The sequence below is a fragment of the Nansenia antarctica genome (genome assembly GCF_963989245.1).
Source record: "Nansenia antarctica genome assembly, chromosome: 7".
Classification (NCBI taxonomy): Eukaryota; Metazoa; Chordata; class Actinopteri; order Argentiniformes; family Microstomatidae; genus Nansenia; species Nansenia antarctica.
In genome coordinates, this window is record NC_137677.1 from 39,651,449 (window position 1) to 39,661,448 (window position 10,000).

Here is a 10,000-nt window from a genome sequence, read left to right on the forward strand (position 1 = left end):
ATACACACAGAGACACGCACACTCTTACTCACACACACACACACACACACACACACACACACACACACACACACACACACACACACACAGAGACACACACACTCTTACTCACACACACATACACACACAAACACACATACAGACCAACACACACACACACGCAGAGACACACACTCTTACTCACACACACACACACACACACACACACACACACACAGAGACACACACACATAGATGAACACACACACAGACGAACACAGACAGACACACACAGACGAACACACTCTTACACACACACACACACACACACACACAGAGACACACACACTCTTACTCACTCACACACACACACACAGAGACTCCTCACACACTCTTACTCACACACACACACACACACACACACACACAGAGACACACACACACAGACGAACACACACACACAGACGAACACAGACAGACACACACACAGACTGACACAAAGACATATACATACACACACACATACACACACACACACACCTACCTACTCATCTACCCACCTGCGTCCCAGAGCCAGCATCCCCAGCGTCATCGCTCCTCCGGCTGGAATGGCTGGATGTCCCCGGAGAAAGGCAGTCCCTCTCCGGCTGACCCCCCCCCCCAAGGCTCCCTGTCACTCCCCTGGCGCTCCTCTGGGACCACCCCGGCAGCCCCCCCCCACCGCACTCCCGAGCCTCTGGCCTCCGTCCCCCCCTGCCCCCCCCAGACAGCCCATGACGGACGTTCGCCTGAATCTCCCGTACGGAGATCTCTCCTCCATATTCCCTCCTCTGTTCCTCCTCCTCCTCCTCCTCCTGCTCCTCCTCCTCCTGCTCCTCCTCCTCCTTCTCCTTCCCCGGCGCCCGTGCTCCGTCAGCAGACGGGTTCTCCTTGTCGCGGTCGTCCTGGTCTGTGACATTCCCGGACATGTCCCCCTTCTGCTGCTGCTGCTGCCTGGAGGTCCAGCAGGCCGGAGCCTCCGTACCGCGGCCCGTACACGGGCGCTTCTCTGGGTTCTCCGGGCTCCCATCCCTGGCCCCTCGGTCGTAGCGCGTGCCGTACTGTCTCCTCTCCAGGCCTGCCGGGGGGGACCCTCCTCCTCCGCCTCTCTCGCCGGTGAACTGTGGGGGCAGATGGCGGTGCGGCGCGGGGCTGTCTTTCCCCGGCGGCTCGGCTTTCTGGAGGGGAGGGGGTCCGCGCCGGGGAGGGGGGGGGGGTGTTGTGGGAAGTACAACAAATCAGAATCAGAATCAGAATCAGAATCAGAAATGTACGGATACAAGGAGTAAAATTCTTGGTACAGTTTCAATTCACCATGTCATTGAAGAACCCCAGAAACAATAGACACACACACACACACAAACACACAGCCAAGCATACACACACGCACATATGCACACACACACACACCTACTCATATACCCACCTGTTTCGCTGGCGTGGCGGTGCAGGAGGAGGAGACACCCCTCTGTGTTAAGACAGGGGAACCTTTGACCTTTGAACCTTGCCCCTGTGGTTTCGAATGGGGCCCAGCTTTAAGAGAATCCCTGTCTGTCCACCTCCGGTCCTGGCGATGGGTGTACGCCTCAGGGCGGGGCTGTGCCTGGGACTCCCCATGCCCGAGGAGGGCTGCATAGGTCTGGGATTCCTCCCGGGGGTGATAGCCCCCTGGCCTGGAGCTCTCGGACCAGGCTGAGTCCGAACTCTCGGACAACGACGAAGGAGAACTCCTGGCCGTCTCGGTGAAGAGGGAGGACAGCGTGGTGGCCTCCTCAGCCAGCTTACGGGCCAGATCGGGACTGACGGCAGGGGACACACGCCTCTTGCCGACCGCGCCTGACCGATTGGAATTGTCGGCCTTGTCGGAGGCGAACTGAGGGCTCGTCCTGTGCATGCCGGGAGCTCGGCTGCTGCCGGTTGTCTCTTGACTCTGCGGGACGTCATGCTGGATAGCGGTCGGCCTCCCGGCGGGCAACGCCGGACGGAACTTGATCGACAGACGGGGGCTGGGGGGGTCGTCGCCACCCAGCCGCCACAGCCTCTGGTTCTGGACGCCCGGGGAGCGGAGGACAGCGGAGGGGGTGGAGGACACAGCGTGGTACTGGTGCCTGGCATGGGCGGACAGCCGGTCCGAGGCCGGGCTCCTGGGGAGGCCATTCGGCTGGCGCTTCCTGTCCGGGTCTACGAGGTGCGCGTTGGACGGCGGTGTGCTGCCGCCTCCCCAGGACGGGTGGTGCCGGGGAAGGCTGGGCTGGGCTGGGCTCCTGTCTGGGCTGTAGCCTGCCAGCCTGCGTCTCAGCTCCGGGGAACCGAACTCCGCGGCCTCCTCCCCCTCCGTGGCCCGGTGGGAGGCAGTGTCCAGGGTGGCTCTGCGGAGACAAGAGGAACCCCTGTGGTACCTAGTCGAGGCGGGGCTGGAGGAGCCACCCGAGGGCTGCCAGCTGTCGGCCCAGTCGGGCTCACTCAGCCTCTTCCTGAGATGGCGCTCCTCTGCCACGCCCCGGCCGAACGGGTTCCCGGTCCCGCTTTGGTACGCGGAGCCGTGGAGGAGACTCTCGGAGACGGACTTGACTCTGGCTTTCTCGATGAAGCTGAAAGAGACGACTGACCGCCTCCCCTGGTCGTGTTCGACGGCGTCCGAGGAGCGAGTGGGGAGCTGCAGGGTAGCTACGAGGGGACCGTGCTCCTCCCCGCCGTACCCTGGCCGGAGAGTCTGCAGCAGCTGGCCGATCCCGTCGCAGGAGGAGGGCAGACTCCGCCTGTGACGGTCCTCCGGAGGGCGCAGCTTGAAACTGACAGAGTTCCTGGAGGACTTGGGGGAGAGGGAGAGGCTTGGACTGCTGCCCCCCCCCCCCGCCTTTGTGCCGGGCCTGTCCTGGGCCCGGGCCGGCGGTGGGGGTGGGGAGGCTGGGGGTACGCTGGGACTGAGGCAGGACATCAGGTCGTTGGAGCATCGGAGGGTCCGAGCCCTCCACACCCCCTGGCTCCTCACATTCCTCCCCTGGGACTGACCTCACTTCCACGTACAGGTGCAGGACTTTGCCAGAATGGGACATGATCCTCAGTGTTAGGCCCCCCCCTGACCCTTGACCCTTGATCCTTGTCAGCTGTTGTATCTTCTCAGTATGCCTTTGGTAGCCGTTGTGATTGGATCCTCAAGCCCCACTCTACCCCCCCGTGTTTAAAGGCAGGTCCATCTGGTGACCTGGAGGATGATTGGTAGGTGCCATGGTACTCTGCTCTTCTCTTTTTCAATCTGTCAAAAGATTGAGAGAGAGTGAGAAAGAGAGAGAGAGAGACACTAATTTAGCAGAGCAGAAAGGGAGGCTGATAAATCACTGATCCAGAGGAGAAACTGTGTGATGATAGAATAACCTGTGTCTTTGTGTGTGTGTGTAAAAATGTTGTTGAAGTGTGTGTTACTCTAAATAAAGGTCACAGCTCCTTCCACCTGTCTAACCATCGGGAACAAGTCGGCAGCCGATCAAATGTTTGCTTTTATTCAGAAAAACATTGAAAATCAATCACACACTCGCTAGTCAACTAACACAGCTTGTTTTGTCAAATAAAAAAAAATGTATTAACAAAATTGTAAATTAAAAGACTACCACAATGCTACAATACACTATAACAAATTGCTTTCATGGCGGTAGTCCTAAATTTCGTTGTTTGGTACCTGTACTGTAGCAATGACAATAAAGTCCATTCATTCATTCATTCATTCATTCATTCATAAGCAGAACTTCACTGTTGAATCCTTCGGAAAGCTTTCTAAAATAGTGGTCTAAATGGTCATTGTGCTTTTCAAAAAGCTAGGAATCAAGCAGGCCGTTTAAAAACTAGCAACGTCTCTGCTCCATTCTCTTCAGTTTCAGTTAGAATACACATTCACGCACACACACACAAACACACACACACACACACACACACACACACACACACACAGTGCTCACCCAGATAAGCAGGGCACTTAGGTCCTACTTAACTGTACTCTGCCTAATAGGATTCCCTCCCCTCCCCCCCCCCACCCCTCTCTCTCTTCTCCTCCATGGCTGTTCAGTCCCTTACCCTCAGTCACCGCCTCCTCCTCATCTCTTCATCTTAGCAGCAGCACAGACTTGGGAGAACCCTCCTTCCACACGTTCCCTCTCTCTCTCTCTCTCTCTCTCTCTCTCTCTCTCACATTCCTTCTCTCGCTCTTCTCACGCTTCCTCTCTCTCTCCCTCTCTCTCTCTCGTCTCGATTCGTAGACTTCACAGTGGCCGTTCTCTTTGCTGGCTCATCCGTACTGGATTTATGGCTCCTCACACGCTACTTAACCCCCCCCCCCCCCCCCAGACATGCCTACGTCCACTACGTACTTAACCCCCCCCCCCCCCAGACATGCCTACGTCCACTACGTCCGACAGGATCCAGTGCAGCGATGCGCGAGCGGCAGTGAAGTGAAGTCTATTTAGCCCAGTTACCAGATGGCTGAGGGCGGGTTGCAGCTTACCGGTGCTTTGAGGAGGTGACAAGGTCAGACAGGGGATAGAGAAAGACAGGGGGCTAATTTGAGTCTGGAGAGGTTGGTGGGGAGAGGGGTGGGGGCCGGGGGGTTGGCAACATGGTGGTGCATTGCTGCATCCGGGATTCATTCAAGACATTGATGCTCGCCTACCGGGGTGGTAAAGAGAACAGCCCGACCCCCCCAAAAAACGTGGCCCGATCACTCTGCTCTTCCACCTCGACTGACCGCCTCTACGAAGGATGATGCAGTGGTCGCTGTTCTGCTCGCTGTTCGTTCACAGGTTTTTCTTTCTTCCCACTGTCTTTAGCGCCCCCCGGTGGTGGAACTGCAGTCAGGACTGCAGAGTCACTACCTATCTTCCCCCTGTAGACAGACCCTACCACTGTTAGACTGTACCGTTGGCTGTGGACCAGGAGCTCTGTGTCTGCCTCATATCCATCCCTGCCAGAATAGGACGGTGGTGTGCATCGTCCCAGACGCAGGTTTTCCTTTATTAACTCACATTCCCCCCCCTCCCCGACCCCCTCTGTGTGGTGTTTGCGTGATGACTACAGCAACCTAGTCACCTTGGTGCTGGTGATGACTACACCACCCTAGTCACCTTGGTGAGGGCAGAGAGGATCCTGCTAGAGTTCTATGGTACCTCGGGGGTCTTATACAGGAGTTTGGCCCTCCTGATGTGCTGCAGGCTGCTCTGCGTAACTTTGGTGAGGTCAGACTATCAGCTACCAACAACGCCAACCGGCTGATGGATTCAGACATTGGCAACATGGCCCAAGGTCTGGCAGAGAGGATCCTGCTAGAACGCTATGGTGCCTCAGGCCTCCTAGTGAGTAACTTTGGTGAGGTCAGACCATCAGCTACCACGGTAGAGTCCTCCTCTCAGCCACTGGACTCAGGGGTGAGGTACGGGGAGACTCTCTCCTCCCACAGCCTGGTGTGAAGACCAGCAGGAAGAAGAGTTCCTGGTTTCTTTGTAGGCTTAGAAAGGTATGTACAGTATGTCATTAACTCTTTTCATTCATGTATTTTGGTAAGTTATCTACACTTTTAGTTTACTGTTGTGTTTTGTGTGTTATTCCATCTAATGTACTGTAGTTCTTATTTGTCATCCAGAAATCAAAGAAGGGAACTGAAGACAACCAGTGCCCACGACACCAGCCCAGGACCAGACCCCTGCTGCCAGCCAAGCCGCTAAGTTAAAAAGAACATGGACTCCATTTGTTGGGGCGGCTGTGGCGCAGGAGGGAGAGCCAGCGTCTAATGATCGCAAGGTTGGCAGATAGGAGGTTCGAACCCTGGCTGGCCACATGTTGAGGTGTCCTTGGGCAATACACTGAACCCCATACACTGAGCCATGTGTGTGTGTATGGGTGAATGAGGGGCCATTGCAAAGTGCTTTGGAATAAGGTGCTATATAAGTCAGTCCATTTACTATTTATGTTGGAATTGTTTGTACTTGTCAATCATTGCCATGTATAGCACTTAACCATAGTAACAGACCCTAAGGATATTGAGTCAGTTAATTATAATATTTGTTGTCTTTCTCATACTGCTTCCCTCAACGACTAAGATGCTGTGACGTCCTCCCAGGGAGAGAGTGGACCGTCCAGCTCCAGACCACACAAGCCTTCCTTCCTGGTCACGATGTTTAACATGGGCAGAGCCCTGGCCACGCCCTTCACCAAGAAGACCAGCAAACCTTGAACATGGATTTAATTGATCAGTAAAAAAACTATTGCATCCTATTTACATTGACTGTGTTTTTATGAAATAGAATAAGATTTACATTTACATTTAAGTCATTTAGCAGACACTTTGATCCAAAGCGACTTACAATAAGTACATTTATCAAGTAAGTGAATCAACTATACAGCAGTCGTCATCAAGTAAAACCGTTGAGAAGAAGAAGTGCCATCGGCGTGAGTGCTAGAGAAGGTGTTCTAGAGAAAGGTTTGCAGATAGGGACGGGCTGTTCCTTTACTGGTCTGCAAGTGAGCACCAGGGTCTTGAATCTGATGTGAGCTGATACTGGGAGCCAATGAAGGGTGCGGAGGAGGGGGGTGACATGGGCGAATTTGGGGAACAGGGGTACGAGAAACCGAAATTACAGAGCCGAGAGATTTGGTATGCAAGACAGGTGCAAGATAAGTGTTTGCATCAGACGTAAAGACACCCCCAGTTTTGTAGTCCAAATCTCCGACGCCTCCAGACTCAGTCAGTCAGGATCTGTGAAAGGGATGCTGGGTAACGTAGTCTGTGAGGCTCCCTGTGCTGCTGTGGCGTCTGGGTGGAGTAGGCGAGGCTTTGGATACGCTGAACCACCTGGCGGGCGTAGACGTCTCGGTAGTCTGGCGGCAGGTCCTCCAGGGTGCGGCGGAGTGCCCTCTCCAGTGCCTGCAGGGCCCACGTCGCTGCCACCGGGGCCTTGTCTACGGTCGGGGTCCTTCCTGTTGGAGCACCCGGAAGGTGCCAGAACAAGTTGACACCCAGAGTGTTGTGGACCCACACAAGTGTCTTGGCTGATCCTACGTGCAGGCAGAACAGTACAGAGACAGACACAGGCTATAAATAGGCTACCTCTCCTAGAGAGCGCAGGTAATATCTTTCATCCTGAAAAAGAAGAGCTTATCATTGGATCAGATAAGGGAGTTTCAGGCTCGGATCAAGCAATGGTATGAATGTAGTACTTATAACAGACCACTGACTTCACAAAGGAAAACATCTGAGTGCTCTGCTGCCCTCTAGTGTGTGTGTGTGTGTGTGTGTGTGTGACAGAGAGAGAGACAGAGAGAGAGAGAGAGAGAGAGAGAGAGAGAGAGAGAGAGAGAGAGAGAGAGAGAGAGAGAGAGAGAGAGGGGGGGGGGGGGGGGGGGCGCAGGAGGTAGAGCTGCCATCTAATGATTGCAAGGTTGGCAGATTGGCGGTTCGAGCCCCGGCTGGCCACATGTCGAAGTGTCCTTGGGCAAGACACTGAACCCCTAATTGCTCCCAGTGAGTGGGCCGGCGCCTTGCATGGTAGCTTGCCGCCATTGGTGTGTGAATGCATGAATGAGAGGCCGTTGTAAAGCGCTTTGGATAAAGGCGCTATATAAGTGCAGTCCATTTACCATTTAGAAAGAGAGAGAGAGAGAGAGAGAGAGAGAGAGAGAGAGAGAGAGAGAGAGAGAGAGAGAGAGCGTGCGCGCGAGAGAGTGAGAGAGAGAGGGAGAGAGAGAGAGAGAATCACCTGTACACAAAGCTTTTGCGGAGCAAGTCCATCTGTGGAACAGTAGAGACATGAATCTTGACCTCTCGTTTACCGCCCCTCTGTCCGATCATGTATGTCCATTTGTCCACTCAGCACCCCTGGTCTTCGCTGAGACAGAGGAAGAGCTGGCTATTCGAAATGCATTTATTTATTATTTGTCCTACTCCTTTGAAGACTCCTCTATCCACTCCTTTGAAGCATTCCAGAGTCGGAGTAGAGAGATGCTTTGGTCAGGTTGTGTGGCTCCAGTTTGAAAGCTGTCATGTGGCATGATGTAACATTGTTTACCTTGCCCTGTAATAATAAAAAAAAATATATATATATATATATATATAGTAAATATAGTAAAACGTAGTTAATATATAAAGAATAATATTATAATAAAATAAAATATAATAAATATAATATATAATTATATGTTTAAATATATATCAAGTTAATATAGTAAAACGTTACGGCTTCAACTATTCATACTTATTCGGGCTATTCGTAGGCAAAATTGATTTCATGTTATTTTTAACGGTTTCATAACAGTCGGTTCGGCGGAATGCTCATTTGTTTCCAGTCGGAAGGTTCAGGCAGGAGGACAAAGATGCTGTGGGAGCAACAAAGATGGCGCTGCCCATGTTGAGAGGTTGTTACTGTGGCAGCAGGCAGCCTTCGGTACTGACTCGGTTCTTCAGGTCAGATCGTGCTGTGCTGCCCCGGTCCAGGACCCCCCGCCTGGCCCCCGCGGCGCGGCCGTACAGCTCTGACCACCGCGGGCCGCCGCAGCACCAGAAGGTGGTGGTCGTGGGCATCCCCAACCCCTTCATATGGTTCCGAACACGAATCTACTACTTTCTGATCCGGGCGTACTTTGACAAGGAGTTTCGCATAGAAGAATTCACGGAGGGAGCGAAGCAGGTGAGTGGACCACACGTAGGAGAAGGATAGAGTAGGGTAGAGCCCCCAAATAGACAATAAACAGATTCATCAGAGCAACACATCCGGGTACTTTGCTCTCCCGTCATGTCCACGCCCCTTTTTGGGTGATAGAAGTGTAGACGTTTGACTGGCGGTCAATGGGAATTTCTGGTCTTTGCTCCTTTAATCCGATCAAATAAGAAAACCGTAGTGCTTTTTAGATATTAGGAGCACAAATCCGATGGCCAGTTAGGTAAACTATTATATAGTGTCGTTGCCGATCAATGATCGACGTCGTTATATAGAGAAAATTAATGAAATAGGGGTTGATTCACCAGAGCAGTCATACGTCATCTCCCTGTCATCAGGCATTTGTCGATATTTGATTTGCCGTGTAAATCCCCAGATGAGAGTGTTACATTCGTTTTCTTAAGATAGGACAATGAATAAATCTGTTCAATGGATTGCCAAAGTAGCCTACTGTTAATCAGTAATTATCCTGTATGGTGTATGAAGATGTTATAGCTAGCTAGCTACGATTTATCATCAAAATAATGAACAGCAAGCTAGATCCAAAACTAGGGCCGGTGGAGGAGGGCAAGTGTCACATTGGACAGACTACCAAAACAGAAAAATAAAGTATCTTAACGACAGCAAAAGTGATGGATGTCAGAAATACATTACCTGGAAATTCAATAAGGTAGTTTTATATGACAGGATATGGGTTAGGGTTATATAATATGACACCTGTAGCGACTAGAGCCAAAAGTAAAAAGTCGCTGAGAGACGCAAGCAGGGTCTGGGCTGGTAATTGTATGATGCGCCAAACCATCCGCTGAGATGAAAAGTACGTTTTAGAGCATTTATTGAATAGAACAATCAAACTTGGCGACGTCCAAAAATAATCCATAAGCGATCAAAACCAGAAAAATAACAAACAATGCGTATAGAATATGCGTATAATGCGCTCAACAAAAATACATCGCTCCCCTCTCTCTCCACTACCGCCATGCAAGGTGCGCAGGTGCTTAAATTACCTTACAATATCACCGCCCATAACCATATGACTTCTCAATACGGTGATCAAGGCAATAAACAAACAATCAAAGTAAACTCACAATAAACCCATTAGCCTGTTATACTAAATACCCCCTAAATCATATTCATACCTCGTACAACACCTCAGGCCTTTGGGTCGGGTGGTTCATCCACATGGATGGAGGCAGACTGAAAGGACACACATTGCCTATTTCATAAATGTTCTCCATATAACGACGTCGATCATTGATCGGCAACGACACTATATAATAGTTTGC

General features: G+C 52.0%; 2 protein-coding genes across 2 annotated transcripts in view; one reads left to right on the forward strand and one right to left on the reverse strand.

The window, feature by feature from the left end:
* Positions 1 to 6,742: 6,742 nt before the first annotated feature.
* tyw5 (tRNA-yW synthesizing protein 5) lies at positions 6,743 to 7,849 on the reverse strand (the record flags this gene model as incomplete). Its single annotated transcript, XM_080536743.1, has 2 exons — positions 6,743 to 6,974; positions 7,758 to 7,849. 2 exons carry the CDS (start codon positions 7,847 to 7,849, stop codon positions 6,743 to 6,745), a joined length of 324 nt encoding a protein of 107 aa, XP_080392869.1.
* Positions 7,850 to 8,390: 541 nt separating this feature from the next.
* The window catches only part of maip1 (matrix AAA peptidase interacting protein 1), a gene marked incomplete at its 5' end in the record, with an annotated part of 4,461 nt that continues 2,851 nt past the window's right edge, over positions 8,391 to 10,000 (forward strand). The window contains one exon of the mRNA XM_080535800.1: positions 8,391 to 8,684. Within this exon, the coding sequence (XP_080391926.1) occupies positions 8,391 to 8,684 (294 nt within the window). The remainder of the gene's footprint in view (positions 8,685 to 10,000) is intronic.